Source organism: Chenopodium album, chromosome 11 (genome assembly GCF_948465745.1).
Source record: "Chenopodium album chromosome 11, dcCheAlbu1.1, whole genome shotgun sequence".
Classification (NCBI taxonomy): Eukaryota; Viridiplantae; Streptophyta; class Magnoliopsida; order Caryophyllales; family Amaranthaceae; genus Chenopodium; species Chenopodium album.
In genome coordinates this window covers 10,025,774-10,045,988 of record NC_137844.1, presented here as the reverse complement: position 1 = coordinate 10,045,988, position 20,215 = coordinate 10,025,774, and the positions used below count along the sequence as shown (strand labels likewise).

At 35.6% G+C, this 20,215-nt stretch overlaps 2 protein-coding genes and 1 non-coding gene across 4 annotated transcripts; all 3 read left to right on the top strand.

Annotated features, from left to right (window-relative positions):
- The first annotated feature begins 3,013 nt into the window (after positions 1-3,013).
- LOC145568530 (uncharacterized) lies at positions 3,014-7,579 on the top strand. 2 transcript variants are annotated; one of them, XM_081627951.1, is made up of 5 exons: positions 3,014-3,231; positions 3,547-4,286; positions 4,944-5,077; positions 6,157-7,023; positions 7,398-7,579. In XM_081627951.1, the coding sequence occupies exons 2-4, from the start codon at positions 3,637-3,639 to the stop codon at positions 7,008-7,010; spliced, it is 1,638 nt and encodes a 545-aa protein (XP_081484077.1). In that variant the 5' UTR covers positions 3,014-3,231; positions 3,547-3,636; the 3' UTR covers positions 7,011-7,023; positions 7,398-7,579. The 2 variants fall into 2 exon arrangements, with proteins under 2 accessions (XP_081484077.1, XP_081484078.1); XM_081627952.1 differs by lacking the exon at positions 7,398-7,579 and having other exon boundaries at positions 6,157-7,162.
- A 6,901-nt stretch (positions 7,580-14,480) lies between these two features.
- TRNAD-GUC (transfer RNA aspartic acid (anticodon GUC)) lies at positions 14,481-14,552 on the top strand. Its single transcript has one exon. It is a non-coding gene; the product is annotated as a tRNA-Asp (tRNA).
- Positions 14,553-18,454: 3,902 nt separating this feature from the next.
- On the top strand, positions 18,455-20,032 carry LOC145566243 (uncharacterized). The gene has a single exon (XM_081625720.1). The coding sequence runs from the start codon at positions 18,455-18,457 to the stop codon at positions 20,030-20,032; it is 1,578 nt and encodes a 525-aa protein (XP_081481846.1).
- Positions 20,033-20,215: the final 183 nt, after the last annotated feature.

Genomic DNA, 20,215 nt, shown 5'->3' with positions numbered 1-20,215 from the left:
AAAATTTTAGGTTTAGACAGGTTTAGGGTTTTAGTTTAGATAAAATTCCAATATTTCATACATATAAATTAAATTATAATTTTAAAAAAATTATATGTGGCTGGCCACACCGTGTGACCGGGGTTTACTCAGTCAGGGGTTACTTGAGTTACTTAATTAAGGTTACTTGAGTTAGTCTATAGGGGGTTATTTGAGTTACAGGGCCAGGGGTTACTTGAGGGGTTCAATCGAAGGGTTCGGTCAGGGTTTACTCGGTTAGGGGTTACTTGAGGGGCTACTCGGTTAGGGGTTACTCATGTGGTTACTCGGTCAGGGGTTACTTGAGGGGTTCGGTTAGGGGTTACTCGAGAGGTTATCAGGGTCAGGAGTAACCCCTAACCAAGTAACTCTAACCACGGTCACACAGAAAAATCCCCTATCTCAATAATTAAATATAAAGTACAATAAATATGTGCAAAATAGCAAATCATAATAAACATAAGTAACCAACTCTAACCATATAATGAGTGCATAGTTTAATAAAAATCATCTTAAATCTCAAAATAATATAATTTTTAAAGATATTTTTATACATGTAAGTCTAAGTAAGGCCCTGTTCATTTGAGCTTCTGGACAGAGCAGAGCAGAGCAGGGGTCAGCAGAGCAGAGCATATTAAATTTTAGCTATCCTGAAATCTGCTCTGCTGAAATTTAATATGCTTTGCTCTGCTGACCCCTGCTCTGCTCTGCTCTGTCCAGAAGCTCAAAAGAACAGGGCCTTACTTAGACTTTCATGTATAAAAATATCTTTAAAAATTACAAAAATTACTAATCTCAATTTTACAAAAATTACTATAATTGTTGGATCAATCGAGTCAAAAGTCGGTCAAATTTAAATTTGACCTAGAATATTTTCCAAGATCGCAAACTTATCAAAAGGCACCTAATAGGCTAGTATATATATACTCCCTCCGTCCCATAATTTCGTGCTTGTATTTTTTTTTGGGTATCCTAAAATGTTGTGCCTGTTTTTAAAAATAGCCCATAATCATTACTTACTTTTTATCTTTTTCATACAAAATACTTATATACCCAAAAATCATTACTTACTTTTTCTCTTTTTCATACAATATTCTTTACTTTTTATCTTTCCCATACAATATTCTCTACTTTTTATCTTTTCCATATTACTTCCATTATTCGCCTTAATTATCGTGTTTTTTGAGAAATAGGCACGAAATAATGAGACGGAGGGAGTATTTTTTTTTGAAGAAATAATATGCTACTCCCTCCGTGTTTTTTTAAGTGACAAACTTTCCTTGAACGGCCGTTTTTTTTTTAACTGACACACTTCCTCTTTTAGAAATTCCTTACATTTTAATAATACTAGGGTATCCTACGCGCGCGATGCGCGCGGAGGGGCTAGCTCTTGCGGAGAACTTGTATTGGCGTGTATTTACACCTTTGGTTAGGGTGGTAGACCTAGTAATTTTAATACTGACTATTTGATTTATGTGCATATGTGGTGAATTTGTAGAATTATAAGAAAGCCACCAAAATCTTTTAAGACAATTATTTTTTAAATCCTCAAAAGTTTGATAGTGTTATATCAAAATTATTATTATTATATAATATTTGATTGTTTTCCATCCCTTCATATTTTAAGTGGCCATTGTTAATTTAGAACTCTTAATTGTTGTTCATGTTTCAATAGTACTTAGTATATTTCTATCGTGTTTTTCTTCAAATGGATTTTTTTGTGAGCTTTGGTCATGTGGAGTAATAATATTTAAACAAGTTCTTTAATGTTCTACGACGACCATCTAATATCTATATCAATACTAAAGCAATAGCCAATTAGTTATATTTTTCATCTTAAATTCTCTTCATAATTAATACCATTTTTTTCTACCACCGATTTCCCTTGATTTTAGGATATTTAGTTCTTTATACCTCTTGATAACATACGCCTGCTCAAATATCACCAAACTATTTAATATATGAATCCCATTCAAATTCTATGATGGATGTTGTTTATATGTAGACTTAAAAAGCTAATAAACCACATAGTGAGGGATAACTCAAGTGGTTAGAGCTCCCCTCCCGGTCCAAGAGATCTTTGGATCGATTCTCATCATTCGCCCTTGTGGCTCTCTAAACACCAAAACAAAGCTAATAAACCTTAACAATAGTTGCAATTAAAAAACGACAAGATTTTTTTTTTTTTTTTTTTGGGGGGGGGGGGGGTGGGGATGATAAGTTAGTAGGATTTTATTCCAAATCAAAGTACGCAAGAGTCAAGAGACTTTGCGGAAATAAAAAGAGCAACTATGAAAAAGTAAAAATAAACAGTCACTTGGTAATAAACCGTTTCATTGTACATACAAATTTTTTCTTTTTAAATAATAATAATAATAATAATAATAATAATATCATATAAGTGTAAAGCATTAGAATTTTTTTATTTTAAAAAAAATCATTACAAATTATTTGTTAACAAAAACAAAATTAATTGATGATATGTTTAATGATAAAAAAAAATTAAATATATTAATGATAGTAAACATATTAATGAGGGTATTAAAATAAATACACATTTTGTACATAACTTTGTACATAGTTTTGAGGGTAAGATTGGTAGTACACTATTCCTAAGAGAATGTTTCTACTTTTTATAAGGTAGTGATATCTTCACTCCACTATCTCTTACTTTATCATTTCTCACTCCTTTCATGGTCCCCACTTCCTCTCACATTCTTTTACTTTATCATTTCTCACTCCTCCAACCTACCCCACTAACATCTTATTTTATTAAAGTTAATAAAATCTCCTAAAATTACGTATCGGTCAAAGTGTGTCAATTAAAAAAACACGGAGGGTATGTTTATTTGCTGATCGGCTTAAACCCCAAATATATACTCAAAACAATCGAACACCCCTCGTATGGATAATTTGTCAAAATCTTTTGACTCAAACAGCCTAACATTATGCCTAAAAGTTGTGGAAATTAAGATGTTATTTGGCAAGGAAAGATTTGACAAAAAGCTCACTACATTCTTCTCCTTCCATTCTCTTACTCCCTTGCCTCCCAAAAAGCCACTACAAAAGTAACCAGAAAAACCCTTGATTAAGCTTCAGACAATTGTAAATTTAAGTAACATAAAAATTCTTAAAAAAGAATAAATATTTATTCCTAGTACCTACTCCTAACTCCTTTATCACTGTTTGCTTCATCACTCTATACAAATACTGGTAATTTCTTTAACTGCTCTTTTTATGCAGTTTTTGAGCTTCTTCATTGTTTTTGGTTTTATAAAGTAATTATTATGTACATTGAATCGATCTATCACCCTTTTTTTTTTTTTTTTTTTTTTTTGATGGGGTTTTGCGTTTTGCTATCTGGGTTCTTTTGATTTTGCTTTTTAAATTATATTATTGTGCAAATTTTCAGCTTTAAATTTGATGAATTTTGGTGTATAACTACTCATTGATGGTAATTGATTAATGGGGTTTGCAATTTTTGTGCCAAATTCTAGCTCAATTGTATGATTTTGATTGTGTTTTCAGGTGCCAAACAGCAAATTAAGAGAATTTAATTGCAAACTTTTGTGGGGGAATTTTTGTGTGGTGTTTGGAATTTTGATCTTGTTGTATACCATGGAATCCTGGTGGTTTGATTCATTTGATAAGGGTTTTGAATCAAATGAAGCAATCTCTCAATCTGGTTCAATTATTAAAGGTAAAAATGTGTTGATAGGATGGGAACATAAATCCCCTCTTAGCAATGAGGATAGTGTGTTAACCCCTAGTCAACAATCAGTCGAAAATCGTAGTTTTTCTGAATTGGGTATTGCAGAAGTGGTAAGAAGACAATGTCATACTGATTCAACAAGGAATGAGTTAGAGGATAATGGTAGTGTTGGAGATTTTTATAGCTCTTATGTTACTACTAATGCCATTTCTGGAGATGATGAATCAAGTTCTAAATTTTCGAGCTCAGTTATGGACTCGAGTAGCCGTGAATCATCACTAATTGATTTGAAATTGGGTGGGTTTGGTGATAATCCAAATTCTAGTTCGACTAGAACAGCAACAGCTCATGTGTTGTCTTCAGCTGACTCTTCAACACCTCCAAAAAGGGCTCGAGTGTGTTCTCAGACTGTACATTGCCAAGTTTATGACTGCCATAAAGATCTCAGTTCCGCGAAAGATTACCACAAGAGGCATAAAGTTTGTGATGTTCATTCGAAGACTCCTAAAGTTATTGTTAATGGTATTGAGCAGAGGTTTTGTCAGCAGTGTAGCAGGTTTGTGATTCTCCTTATTCTTTATCCACTTTGGGCATGAGTACATTTGGAGCTTCTATTTATTATGTAGGAAAAAGTTGGAGCTATTGTTTTGCAATAATGTTTATTATTCTGGATCTTTTGGACTGTCTACTAGTTTAGATTCATCAGGTAAGACCTCATCCTTCCGATCCTGGGTTGTAGCTGCAACATTATGTGAGCAGCAGTGAACTTGCTAATAAATCCCCTCTTAACCCCATAATCACAAAACTCTTGATTGTGCTTCCTGTTAATTATTCACCAGCTATCTTGATTGAAAGAAACACTGATAACATTATGTTTTTGACGAGAATTTGCAGCAAGTGATAGGATCTCTCCTTTACCTTGAGATAAATCCAAATTTGTATCAAGTATCAACTTATGCTTGATGCATCTGGTTGTAAAATTTCAGCTAAGCTCCTAATTTATTATGTTTTGCAATTAAGTAGTATTAAATTTCCAAAATATTTTGCTTTCTCCATGTTTCGTGATGTTTCATACTCCTCTTTCATACAATGTCTACCTTTCAAGACTTTTCCTCGTAATCCATGCCACTTGCGTCTGATACAATCTTAGAGCACATTTTATGGCTAAAAGTAACATTTTCTGTTTTTAAAAACTGGCTTTTTGGTGATACAGGTTCCATTTGCTGGGTGAGTTTGATGATGGTAAGCGAAGCTGTCGTAAACGACTTGCAGGTCACAATGAAAGGAGAAGGAAACCTCAAGTAGGCTTTAGTAATAGAAATGGGAGCTCGTTTCAGTCATACACTGGTAACATCAATTTATCCTCTTTACCTCATGAATTTTTTGAAATTAGTCTCTCCTAGTAGGAAAGTGTAAGCTGTAAATGTGTGACAATTATAGGCTGTGGATTAATATGCCACTTTCAATCAATTTGGACTCTGCGTCATTAGGGGTGGAAGGGGGGGGGGGGGGGGGGGGTCTTACTTTTTTTGACAAATAATAGTGAGGGTCTTTTTTAAATGGTAATTGATTATAGGGTTCTTTGTACAGCGCAATGCTCTGCAATGATTTAGCCCACTTCTAGATTTTGGTTAAGAAAATTGGAGCATTTCAAATCGAAGAAGTTGTTATTTCCTTCGATATGATGCGAATGAAACCTTTTTCCCCTCCCTTGGAAGTGTCTTCTTTACATCTTCAACTTCATTTTTTTGTGCATACTATACTAATGATTGGATCATGAATTCATGATTACCTTTCAATACCCATGATTCACTCCATTCCCTCTCTGATCCAAAAGCCTACAATTTGGAGCAACTTATCTGTTAATTGTTGTCTAATTGACCTTTGTCTGCATTTTAATTCTATGTTGTTATTCTTGTACAAAGTATATATTAAAACAGAGTTGTTGGTGGTTTAGACACTCAACCGTAAAATAAAATGTCTTAAAATGTACCCTATCTAGTTATCTTACATATATTTTCAACATGTATGATGTATCCATACATTTTTATCATTGAATTGTCATTTAATACCTTGTGAGATCCACCCTTGGCAAGAAAACAAACTCTGGTGCTGAATGATGACTATTGTTAAGCTGATTTCGATTTTCTCTTTTTTTTTTTTGCATTCTGTCTCTTTGTAGTTTATTCAGTCCAAAAGAAAAGTAGTTTATTTAACCTGACATCTTTGCTAGCTAACCTAGTATTTTTGTTACCTGGTCATTGCATCAATCATTATATGGCTAATGCACATACTTCGCAAGATTTATTTTTTTATTTTTTTTATTTTCAATAGTGTCCTAGCTGCTATGGAGTGATTGTTGGTGTATTTCATGGAAAACAGCATCATGCGTTTTTATAACAATAGATATTTTCAATGCTCTGTAGGAAGCAATTTTCAGGGGTTTACACCTACCTCTACATCCTTTATTTGCCAAGATATACTACCTAGAGGCATTTCCCATACAGTGAAATATGGAACAAATGATTGGGTTAAGCATATCAAGGTTGAGGATGGAGTAGGCTGTACACTGACGCCAACATATAGTTGCATAAATAGACAGCTTCAGCCAAAATCTATTTTGCCCCCTTGTGATTTTGAAAAACAGTTCCCTTTTATTGACAACACAAATAATACTGGAACACAATTTCCCTTTGGCAAGAATGTCAATCAACATACGCCTGAAATAGTCTCACATTCCTTGTTTCAAACAAACTCACCTAGGAATGAAGACTTGGCTCTTTTGGACGCAGCATCAACCGTTCAAGAATTAGCAGGAATATCAGAGTCCGGTTGTGCTCTCTCTCTTCTGTCATTTCAATCACAAAATTCTTCTGGCCATTCATCTGCAATGCCTGGATGTCACCCTGTAATTATACCAAGCAGTAGTCCACAATATAGTGTGAACGAAGTCTCTGAAAAAATCTTTGGAAATGGTGCTCAGGCTTTAACAAGTGAAGTTCAAAACAGGTATTCTTCGGTTATTGTCAGCTCTACAGGAAGAAATCAACCAAGTTTCATGTCAGTGCTTAATTATGGTAATAATGCACACTCAGAATTTGGAAATGAGATACACCACCGTTCCAAATTTATGAACATCAAGGATCATTTGTTGTGTGAAGATGGGACTACTATCGATTTGCTTCAATTGTCATCTCAGCTGCAGCGAGTGGAAAACCGGAAGCTGTCTCAACCTCTTAAGCAGGAAACTGAAAATTCTTTCTGCCTTAGAATGACATGAGAGAAAATATGAGGTATGGGAATTGAGTAGTATAGTTTACTTGTTCTCTCTATAAATGCTACATATGTGAACTTCATTTCTGTAATTAATCACTATAGAGATCGACAACTCCCTCCACTATGAATGCCATCATAAAATTCTTGCTTTGTCCACCATTGTGCATCATCCTTTAGTCAAACAGAAATAGCATTGGTTTTTCAAGTTATAAACATAGTGTTGTTCAAAGTATTTTTGTGAACATCATCCTTCACCATTTTTTGGTTCTTTCTGTTAAGTTGCCACTTCTGTTCACTATGAACATTGCCACTTCTGTTCGCCATTTTTATTGTAAGTGTCGTTGCTTAATGACTTATTATTTGTTGCACATTCACATTCTGTGTTGACCAGGATCAAAGAGGACTGAAAGCAAGACGCTCATTATAATGTGAAGACAGCCGCCAAACCATTGAAAACTTAGTTTGTTAAACTAAGCTCAAATCATCAATAATACTTTCTGTATTTCTCATTCATAACAATGACCACAATACATGTATATATAATACTAGGATAATAACCCTAAATATTCTATCATATCTTTGCACAAGATATGTTTCCTAAAATATTCATAATAATATCACAATAATATCCTAGATACACTAGAATATCTCCAATATCCCCCCTCAAGTTGGAGCATACGGATCATATATGCCCAACTTGCGGAATAAAAATTCAAACTTGACTTTTCCCAAAGCCTTTGTGAAACTGTCTGCCAACTGAAGCGTCATAGGCACATATGAAGGTTTGATGAGGCCGTCCGTAATAGCATCTCTCACAAAATGACAATCTGCTTCAATATGCTTCTTACACTCATCAAAAACTGGGTTCTGCGCAATTTACAAAGTTGATTGACTGTCACAATATAGGTGCATGCCACTCTCATGTCGCACATCTAAGTCACCCAAAAGCCGCTTAAGCCACTTCAACTCACAAGTCACCGCAGACATCGATCTATATTCTGCTTCGGTGGAGCTTTTAGCAACTGTGGGTTGCTTTTTGGTCTTCCATGACACAGGAGACAGACCAAGAAACACAAACCAACCTGTCAAGGAACGTCGGGATAACGGACAACTTGCCCAATCTGAGTCACACCACCCTTCCACTTGTAAAGCACTATCAGATCGCAACAGAATTCCCTGACGTGGACTCTTCTTCAGATACCTCACAACCCGAAAGGCTGCATCCCAATGCTCAACCCGCGGGCTTTGCATAAATTGAGATAAAATATGCACAGAATAGGCCAAATCCGGCCTAGTAACAGATAAGTAGATTAGACGTCCTATAAGACGTCTATACCTCTCCACATCAGTGAAAAAGTCACTATCCGCCAGAGCTAGCCTGTGGTTTTGCTCCATCGGAAAATCTACGGGTTTTGCGTCAAGCATGCCTGATTCTGTAATAATATCCAAGGCATACTTCCTATGGCACATGAAAAATCCCTGCTTGTTTCGGGCTATCTCTAGCCCCAAAAAATATTTTAGAACTCCCAAGTCTTTCATCTTGAAACAGTTCCCTTAATATGTTTTGAATGACAACATGGTAGATTTATCATTCCCTGCAACAATCAGATCATCAACATAGACTAGCACATTAAGTTGCATTTTCCCTCTCGTTAGAGTAAAAAGGGAATAATCATAGTATGACTGTTTAAAGCCATAATTTTTCAAAGCCGTTGCCAATTTTGCAAACCAACAACGAGGAGCTTGCTTCAAGCCATACAATGACTTCTTCATCCTGCACACTTTCCCAGAATTATCTTTGTTAAAGCCGGGGGGATTTTCATGTATACCTCTTCCTCCAAGTCGCCGTGTAAGAAAGCATTATGAACATCCATTTGATAGACTTCCCAGTTCTTCACTGCTGCAACCGCAAGAAAAGTTCGAACCGTCATCATCTTTGCCACCGGAGCAAATGTCTTATTATAGTCTAGGCCTTCAACCTGATGATGACCAAATATGACTAGTCTCGCCTTTAATCGTTGAAGATTCCCATGCTCATCATACTTCTCTTTGTATATCCATTTGCTCCCGAGTGCTTTCTTCCCAGGCGGTAGATCATCAAGCACCCACGTGCCTTGTTCCTCAAGAGCTTGAATTTCATCGGCCATTGCTTTTCTCCACCTTTCATGCCGCATAGCCTCCATAAAATTTCTCGGCTCATTACCACTTGTAATTTCGGCAATGTATTTTCTATGTTTCACAGAAAACCGGTGAGAATCAACAAAATGTGTTATGGGATAAACAGTACCTGAGGAGGGTGACGCGGATGAACATTGAGATGTGAGTGGACTATTATTTCGAATGGTGTGAGTCACGTAGTCTTTGAGCTTGATCGAAGGGAACTTAGGATGCATGCCTTTACCCATAGCACAAGGCTGCTCTCCCTGCTCAAGGTCCTCCACGGATCCCATGAGCTGCTGCTATGGACTGTCGGAGCTGTGCTCGGGGTGATGGTTGCCCTGCTGTGGACTACCGTTGCTGTGCTGGGGTGTGGGCTGCCCTGCTGCTCCTTGCTGCTGCTGGCAGTCCCTGCCACAGGATGGCCATGGCTGGCCTGGGATCGCCACGGGCTACCCGTGGTCTGCTCTGCCACCAAAGGTACACTACCTCCCCTATCAAAATTAACAGGCACCTCATGCACCGGAGCTTCTTCACTCACCCACTCATCATCACTCACTAAATTTTCTGAAAATTGAACATTAGTAGGAGCTGAAAATCCTTCGACAGTAGGTTCTTTGAAAGGAAATTCGGTCTCAAAAAATTTCACGTCACGTGAAATAAATCTTTCTTTTGTCTCCAAGTCATACAAATTCCATCCCTTTTTCCCAAAGGGATAACCCAAGAACACACATTTTCGGCTTCTACTAGCGAACTTATCACCCTTGCTACTTTGATTGTGAGCATAGCACAAAGACCCAAATGCCTTAATATAATCATACGAAAGTTGTTTTCCAAACAAAATCTCATACGGAGTTTTAAACCCAAGCAATCTAGATGGAGTGCGGTTTATCAAATAACAAGCAGCTTGCACACATTCCCTCCAAAATGGAAGAGGTAAATTGGCTTGAAATCGCAAAGCCCGTGCCACATTAAGGATATGTTGATGCTTACGCTCAACACGCCCATTTTGTTGAGGTATCCCAACACAAGAAGTCTCAAATATTATACCATTAGCAAAGAAGTAGTCACGCAAAGAATTAAATTCCGTACCATTATCACTACGAACACATTTAATCTCATGCTCAAATTGACGTTTGACCAAAGCAACAAAGTTAAGAAACATCAATTCAACCTCAGTTTTATTATGTAATAAATACGTCCAAACTCCTCTTGAAAAATCGTCTACTATAGTCAAGAAATAGTGAGAACCACAAGTCGAAGCAACCTTGTAAGGTCCCCATAAATCAACATGAATAAGTTCAAAAATACGACTAGCTCCATTAATGCTATTGGGAAAACTACTCCTATGTTGTTTTTCCCGAGGGCATACATCACATAATTTATTTTGAAGACTCCTACTAGAACTACTCACAAATGGAAGAGATTGTAGAACTTTTTTCGAAGGGTGCCCCAATCGTTGATGCCACAACTTTGACGAATGATCACTGTCTATCTTCAAAGCCTTCACTCCCGGAACACCTCGGAAATAATATAGTCCATCCACTCGTTCACCCGCTCCAATCACCTTCCTCGTCATTAGGTCCTGTATAAAACAAATTTTGTTAGTAAATTACAGAGTGCAATTAGATTCATCACATAATTGTGTCGCACAAATTAAATTGAAATTTATTTGAGGTACGAAAAGAACGTGCTCAATTTTCAAACCCCCTTGCAAAGTCATAGTTCCAATTTTAGAAGCATTGGCACTCTTCCCGTCTGGTAGTCCCACCGGACAATGTTGAACATTAGAAACATTCGTCAATAAGAAAATCACAGGTCACATGATTGGATGCGCCGGTGTCAACAATCCAATCTATTTTATCCTTACCCTGAAGTTTCGGTTTCATATTTGCCAAATGTTCAATGATCTGTTGAATTTGAGCCGAAGCAACTCCCGAAAGAGCGGCCCCATCTGTTGCCGTGGCATTTCAGGAAGAAGAAGAGGCAGCCTGCCCCCCTGTTTTATTGGCGCGCACAGGGGGAGCAGGTGCTGTGTTGCCTCGACCACCACTACGGCCTCCACGGCCACCTTTAGTTGCTCCAGAATCTCCACGTCCCCGACCTCGACCTCCACCTCCACGACCTCTCTCACCCCACCTAGATGGATAGCCATTCAATTGATAGCAATCCGATTCCTCGTGGCCTACTCGATTACAATAAGTGCACAATTTGTCCGAATTATCACTCCCTCGATTTGGTTTAACTGCTGATTCTTGCTGCACCTTGAATGCCATAGCATTCTCACGAGAAGTCGTCGTGGAAATTGCGTTGTCGCCTCCTCTCAAGCATTCGGCTTGAATAAGTTGTTGATATGCTCTGTCGACAGACGGAATAGGGTCTTGAGCCAATAGTTGACCCCTAAGAGAAGAATATGCGTCATCTAAGCCAATCAAGAAATGATGAACAAAGTCTTCTTAGCGTAAACGCTCTACTTGTGCCACAATATTGCACTTACACGCCCCACAAGAATAAGCAGGATCGGTAATATAAGTATGCAATTCATCCCAAATTTTTGAAATTCGACCAAAGTATACGGCCACCGAATCAATCTTGCCTTGTTTACATTCACCCAAGGCCATCTTCACAAATCCGCGTACCGCTAACCACACAAAATCGATTTTTCAAATTAGTCCACAATAATTGGGCATCATCGTATTCACCAATGGTAGCCCTCACCGAAGAATCCAAGGTGTTGGTAATCCACGCAACTAGCATCGAATGGACAGCCTACCAGTCTTCCAATTTGTCTGTGTCTACTGGTTTCTTGACGGAGCCGTCAATAAACCCGTACTTCCGCTTTGCTTTCAACGAGGTGTGTATAGCCCTCGCCCACTCATCATAATTCTCACCCCGGAGTTGAATCGGAGTGATTATGTTCCCTGGTCCATCACTAGAACCTAGGTGATATGTCATGTCGACTTTAGGTTTTCCTCCATCACCGCCTGAGCCAGCACCAGTCATCTCTCAAACTCAAGCAAGGAAAAAATTAAATTCGTTCACAAGGATAGAAAAACAGGAAGAAAAAAAAAAAAAAAAAAAAAAAAAAAAAAACTTTCGTCAATTATGAAAATCGGACGAAAAAATTGAGATCTTAACTAGGCTCAATATCTCCAATATAGTTACCACATACGAATTTTCAGTACCATTGTTATCTAACAGCTCAACTGTTGAAGCTCATCTATCGAGAAGGCCTAGGTAGGTATACCCTTATCTGGGATTAGCAAGGTTTAAAACAGTCCAACAAATTGTGTTAATTGACTTGTATTACTTATAAAACTATTAGCATATTAGTATCGTCAATTTTGTCCATCTGAAAAAATTGTAAAGGTTGATGTAAAAATCTTTTCGGATTCTATTTCATCAGTCTTCATCCTTGTATTTTGCAAGGATGTGGCACGCAGCAAAGCTGATGGCTATCTTATAATTTACACATCAAAGTAGTTCAAGAAATGGTTTCTAGCGCCTAGCAGTTTCGTTTTCCAGGGTCCAAATATAGTCATGGAGTACAAATTAAAACATGCGAATTGGTACCGTTGGTACATGTTACACCACTTACTTGGTACCCCGTGCAATATAACATGTGTAGTCTAGTTTAACAAAATTAGACGAGTCCCAATTTATTATCTTGATAAACAACATTCGTTTATTATAAAATTATAAATAAATTAACAAAAATGTCAAGTTAGCAGGATCATTTTGTAATTATATTAAGTAGACCTCATAGTTACTAAAACAATTGTTTTGATTTATTTTCAGTTTTGTCTAAACAAATTTATTTATCAAGGTGCTAAACTTGTATTTTCTCATACTCCCTCCGTTTTTAAATACTTGCTCCATTTCTCCATGTGCGGAGTTTTAGGAGAAATTAGATAAAATAATAAAATATGGAGGTAGTGGGGTAGGTGGAAGAATAAAAAATTGTAAAAAGCAAAATTAGTGGAGATAATTGGAGAGGAGAGAATATGAAATTAATAAAATATAATTTATATTGGGTCTACTAAGTGGGAGAAATGAATTAAATATTGTAAAATCTTTCCAAATAAGGAAATAGAGCAAGTATTTAAACACGGCCGAAAAAAAAAGTGGAGCAAGTATTTAAAACGGAGGGAGTATAAAACAACGTATTGTGTTTTTGAACTTATTTGGCATAACTAACACTAAAGTCCTAAACTCCTAATAATCAAATATACATTTTGGTACTCAGCACTCCGTAGTTAATGATTATAAAACAAACTAGAGTGTATCCGTGCTAACGCATGGTATATACGTAGATCTGGCAATCTCGACCCAGACCCGATGACCCGACCCGAATGACTCGACCCATGACCCGAAATTGACCCAAAAACATTGACTCGAAAATGACCCGAAAACCGAAATTGACCCGACTTAACCCATACCCGACCCGAAAATGGAGTTGACCCGATCCTGACCTGACATCTGAACTGACCCGACCCGAAATTGACCCGAATTGTTTGACCCGAACAAACCCGATACCCGAAATTGACCCGAACAAACCTGATACCCGAAACGTCTTGAACTAAAATTACCTTATAATTGAACTTAAAATGTCTTGTACCAAAAATAACTTAAATTGTTCATCTTTAATCGTAGATAAGCTCATAAACTGAATTGGTAGTGTTTTTATAACAATAACAAAATTTATATAGCGTATAAAATTATTGATTTGAGCTTGATTCACTAATGAAACAACCGAACATGACCCGAACAGATTTTGACTTGACCCGAATATGACCCGCAAACATACTTGACCCGACCTGAACATACCCGACCCGAAATTGACCGACCCGAATTGGACCCGATTCCTGACCCGAAGTTGACCCGAAACCCGATCCGACCCGACCCATACCTGACCCGAATGTTAGCCGACCCGAAAGTGACCCGACCCGAATGACCCATTTGCCAGGTCTATATATACGTAACATGTGTATTTAGACAAAAAAAACAATAGGAGATGTGGAAGTTATTAGAAAAAACGGAAAAGTGAAAGTTATTATATTGGAGGTTATAGGAAAAGAGAAAAAAAAAAAAAAACAATGCGTGAGATTTGAGAATTTGGCTTTTGGAGAATTGTAGTTAACAGGCTCTGAATTATATAAAAGGTATACAAAAAAAAAATAAAATAAAAAAATAAAATAAAAATAAAAATAAAGACTTCAAATCTCCACTGAGGAACCGACAAAGAAGAAAATACAAATATGTAGTATATAAAATTTACTTTAGGAACATCAATAATTAGTTGCATTTTAACAACAAAGTCGTTGTAGTATAGTGGTAAGTATTCCCGCCTGTCACGCGGGTGACCCGGGTTCGATCCCCGGCAACGGCGAATTTTTTTTCCATATATGTTTATCATATAAAATTTATATTTTTTGTTGACTTGTACATAATCTTGGCTTTCAAGGAACAGCCAAACCGACAAACCCTATATTATTCATATACACCAACACCATATTAATTTCTTTTCATTATCAACCCTTTCCAAATATTCTGTTTGTCTTCAAACCCAACAAAAATTCCGTCCATCTATAGAAATCAACTAAGCTCAATTCCATTACAATTCTTTCTTTAATTCTGTTTTGCTGTTGTTATTAACTAGTATTCGTATTGGTGGCTTCGAGTTTACAGGAAGGACTCGAGGAGGAGGTTTAATCATGGAAATATAATCAAACTATATTTTCATGATTAAACCTCTTCCACGACTCATCCTCACAGTTTACAGCTTTGACGATGAATTTCGCAAAGAAAATCAGATTTCGTACCAAACCATAACTATTGCAAGATTTCATCCTACGATGAACTAGCCAAGAAGTAAACATTAACCGGGCTGATGATCATGCACATTTGCAATACAGGTATTGTAGTTGGTAAGTCAATCAAAGAAACAAAGAAATCCTAGTTATATTTGTATTTGGTATTGAATTGTCATTTGTCAAGTGTAGTTTATATATTTGTATAAGGCGGAGGGGACAATTTAAGGGTAATTTTAACAATTTTAGTAATAACTTTAATCGTTTTTAAGGGTAACTTTTGTTTTGTAATGCGTTCGATTTATTTTAATGTTTAATTTATAATAAATACAAATATATGCTATGAATGCCAATATTGGTTGATTACTTGTTATATCAGGATTTGGGAATGAATCTGTTTAAGCTTTTTTTAAAAAGTTAAGTTTAATATTTTCCTACATATTCTCAAGAAAATTAAATTTAACATAGAGGTGGAGAGAGGATTAGAGGAACGAGCAACGGGGATATCAATTAGATCGATTGGACTTGATAGATGGTGCCCTTAACTTTTGTTTATATATGTAATTAAACTATTGTGCTTTGCGATGTACTTTAAATCGCTATTGTGCTTTGCGATGTACTTTAAATCGCTTAATTGATGCGCTGTTATCTTTAGTCCATGGTTTTGATGTTATTGTTATTTCTTAGAAAGGTAGATAATGTTGCACCTATTTAGTGAGATACTCGTGGTGAATCGGAGTTAATTTGTATGGAGTCGTTTCGCTAAAACTTTGTAAATTTGGCAGATTTGAATTTGCAATAAACAAGTTCAGTTAGCTCAGATTCAATTCAATTCAGTTTCTAATATCCTCCTCTCATAAAATATGGAGTTTAGTTCAATTCAGCTCACTTCAGTAAGTTAGAACAGGCCCTTAATACCCGTACGATATACACATATCTTTTGTCCCTTTTTTTATTCACCCCCATTATATAAAACATTTAACACAAATAAATAAATTATTTTTTTGTATTACTTTTTAAAAATTATAATCAATCTTTTTAATTAATAGTTACTGAATACTATAGATCGATTACAATAGAATGAATATTTGACAATAAAAAAGGAAATGCGAAAAAAAAGTCAAAACACATGTAATTTCTGATTCGCTTTTAGGGTCTGTTCACATTTACTGAGCCGAGCCGAACTGAACTGGATTGATTAGAGCTGAACTGAACTGAACTAAACTGAATAGAGTTGAAATGAATATTTTATGAGAGAAGGAAATTGAGAGCTGAACTGAACTAAGTAGAACTGATTGGAGCTGAACTAAACTGAACTGAAATTAAGATGATCTGAAGTGAAAAGACCCTTAGTATAGATAAATTGAAGATTGGAAGGAATAAAATATGATGTATTCTTATATTTAAAGATATGACATAATATTTATATAAGAATATGAAGATTTTGAAATATTTTCTATAATATAAATGGCATGAATATTTACTTCAAAAAAAAAAAAAAAAAAAAAAAAAAAAAAAAAAAAAAAAAAGCATGAATATTTTTATTGTATGAAAAAAATGGGATTTAAATAGGAAGGTTATATTAGAATACTATATGCTAAATATAAGTCTAAGAAGTTTTGACGAAAAAGGGGTTTTGGAAGGAAAAAACAGCACCAGGAAGTGACACGTGTCATTCCTAGTGTTTGTTTTAGTATTATATTATTGAATTATTGATCGATGATTATTGATGATTGCAAAAAAAAAAAAAAAAAAAAAGGTATTTCGTATGTATACAGTATACTCACAAGTCATTTTTCAATATTTTCCGCAAACGATTTTTTTGGTAGTTATTAACAAGTCATTTAAAAATAAAACTGTTAATCAAAAGAATTCTTTCTTGAATAAAGGGGTAATTAAAGATTTTTTAAATAAAAAGTAAAATAAAGAAAGGACAATATCTAATTCTTGATCCTGATAACTGACTTAACTAACTACAACTGAAGATTAATCGGTTGATATAAGTAACAACCCAACACTTGCCATTATAAATACCCTTCTAATTCATTTTATCTTCAACCCATTATTTCAAACATTCTGTTTTTTTTTTTTTTTTTTTTTCACCTAAAAAATCAGTCCATCGGCTAATCTCAGCCATTTCCATCTTGATTAATGGACAAACTAAAGAAATTTTATATCATAATTTGAATATTATAAAATGAGTGTTTAATAAGATTTTTCAATAATGATTCTGATTAAACGATAATAATCAATGTATAAGTGTTCACCAAAAAACGATTTTTGTTACTAGTAATTACTAATCACTTTTAAGAAAAAGGATAAGAAATATCTCTTAAATAAAATATAATTAAAAATAATTATTGAATAGAGGGCAAATTAAAGATCTTTTTAAAAAAAAAAAAAAAAAAAAAAAAAATCAAGAAAGGGCATTTTCTAAATCTTGATCTTGATAACTGACTTAACTGACTACAACGAACTGAAGATTAATCGGTTGATATAAGTAACCACCCAAACACTTGCCATTATAAATACCCTTTTACACTACCATTCTAATTCATTTCATTTTCAACCCCATTATCAATTCAAATATTCTGTTTTTTCTCCTAATAATCCTACGAAAATTCCCCATCACTAGAGATCTCAAATAAAGTGTTCAATTCTTGAGCCGGATTAAGTTAGTATGACAATTAGAGCTGGCTAATTCGTGGTATTATCGTGTCATCTCTACTAATAGGATCTTTGTTGAGGCTTCGTAAATCATTTGTCTCTAAGTAAACTTATGTTTCAATTAATATAACGAGTACTTCAATATAAGATAAATAGGACTAATGAACAATATGTGAACCGCTAATAATATTTCTACCCCCAATCACTTTAAACTAACTAATACGGGTAGAGGGTAGAGCCAGCTTAACTTAAAATAAATATGTTTAACTAGACCCACCAATAGTTTCTACCTATCATCAACAAAATGTGGAAATATGAAGACTATTTTTATTAAATAGTAAAAAAAATATTCTTGATTAATGGACAAATTAAAGATTTTGAAAATAAATTGGGTGTTTAATAAGATTTCTCTCTAATGATTCTGATTAAACAATAATAATCCTAGTATAAGTGTTCACCTAAAAATGATTTTTTGTTACTCGTAGTTACTAATCACTTTAAAGAAATTGGATAAGAAATATCTCCTAAGAAAAAAAATCAAGAAAGGGCATTTTCTAAATCTTGATCTTGATAACTGACTTAACTAACTACTACAACTGAAGATTAGTCGGTTTGGATATAAGTAACAACCCAAACACTTGCCATTATAAATACCCTCCTACATTACCATTCTAATTCATTTCATCATCAACCCATTATTTCAAACATTCTGTTTTTTCTCCTAAAAATTCTATCCATCTATAGAAATCAACTTCATTAGCTTGATTCCATTACAAATCTTTCTTTAGTTCTGTTTTGCTGTTATTTACTAGTAATGGCGGGTTCGAGTTCAAGCGGAGGAGACGACGATTATACGGTTATGGAGACAGATCCTACAGAGCGATACACAAGGTACAGTAAGCTGATTGATGAGGGCGATCTTAAGAAAGTTTATTTGGGATCTGATGAGATTAATGGCAGAGAAGTTGCTTGGTGTAAGAAATTTGTAGAACTTAATAATCTTGTTGATTTGGTAAGAGAAGCTAGGTGTTTAAAGAGATTTGATCATGAAAATGTAATCAAATGCTACCATTATTGGCCTATTGGATCAGAAAACAAAGTTGAGTTTAACATGATTACTGAGCTTTATTCTGGGAATTTGAAGGATTACACTCAGAAACATCAGGTTAAAGAAAACAGTCCAGCAATCAAGAATTGGTGTCAACAGATTCTGTCAGGGCTTGATTTTCTTCACAGTCAAGATGAACCGATTATTCATGATGATTTAAAGTGCGAAAACATCTTTGTTGTTGGAAACTCAGGCAAAATTAAGCTAGGAGATTTGAGTGTGGCGAAGACTATTGATAGTCCTGAGTATGATGCTGAAATTACTCGAAGGATAGAGCGGTCTGAGATATACTGTGTAGGGTTATGCGCTCTACAGATGGTGAATAAGGATGCTGCAGACAACACATCGCGAAAAATGGATTTTAGCCTGTTGAAAAAGGTACAAGACAAAGGGCTTAAGAGCTTCATTCAGGTGTGTGTGTTTCCTGAAGATGGCGGAACTACAATAACTCAACTCCTGAAACACCCGTTTCTTGCAACGAGGACTGCGCCTTCTGGCAGCACATCAGTACCATCTCCCTGGCCTACAATTCAACTGCAGCCTGCTACCATCACTAGTGCAGCTGCAGAGTCTGAGGGTGCTATCGACGACAGTAACACAGCTGTTGCTTTTAATGTGGTGGAGACAGACTCCTCCAACAGGTTTATAAGATTCAGTAAACCCATCAGTCCAGCAGCGATGACTAACAAGATTGAGGCATATTATGGATTTGATTTGGATAAAGGGAATATAATTTCTTGGATCATTCAAAGATCTAAAAATCTCGATCTTTTAATTCAACATGCCAAGCTTCTTAAGGGTTGTGACAACGACAACGTTTTGAAGGTTCATGAGTTTTGGATCAATGCTGATTCATCCGTTGTGTTCATTACTGAGTTGTTCTCTGGCGTGATATTGGAATACAGCAGCATATTACAGGTGGAAGAGAACCGTGGACTGTTAAAATCATGGGGAAGAGGGATTCTCAAGGGACTTGCATTCCTCAATGCTTTAGAGCCTCGTCTTGTAGTTACCAATCTGCATTGCGAACAAGTGCTGTTTGACGGTGTATCTGGTTCTGTAAAACTATGGGTGTTGAATGATGCTACTAGTTTTCCTTCACCGCTCTTCATACCTGATTACGAAGCTTCCCTAAACCAACAAACATATAGTTTTGGTGTGTGCCTCTTTCGTATGTGTGCTCACCAATGGCCAATTGATTCTGACCTTGTTGATCTCATCCAACTCTGCATTGGTGGAGACGAAAGCAGGCCATCAATTTTAAACGCTCTCGAGACCAATTAGAATAATGTTGCATAATCTTTGGAGAATGCGCAGGTTCAAACATCTTAGGATGTCTACGGAAGAAATGGATGAGTTAGGTTAATCTGTTTGAGTCATAAGTCTAGTTTGGGGTCATCATAAATTTCATTAGTACAAAATTAGATTTTGGTTTATGTATAGTACAGAATGTTCTGAATAATTCTA

Excerpts from the sequence above, each read along its gene's own strand:
- LOC145568530 (XM_081627951.1), top strand. The coding sequence starts at position 3,637 with ATGGAATCCTGGTGGTTTGATTCATTTGATAAGGGTTTTGAATCAAAT. Across the intron at positions 4,287-4,943 it reads TTTTGTCAGCAGTGTAGCAG|GTTCCATTTGCTGGGTGAGT; the intron begins GTTTGTGATTCT and ends TTGGTGATACAG. Across the intron at positions 5,078-6,156 it reads CTCGTTTCAGTCATACACTG|GAAGCAATTTTCAGGGGTTT; the intron begins GTAACATCAATT and ends AATGCTCTGTAG.
- LOC145566243 (XM_081625720.1), top strand. The coding sequence starts at position 18,455 with ATGGCGGGTTCGAGTTCAAGCGGAGGAGACGACGATTATACGGTTATG.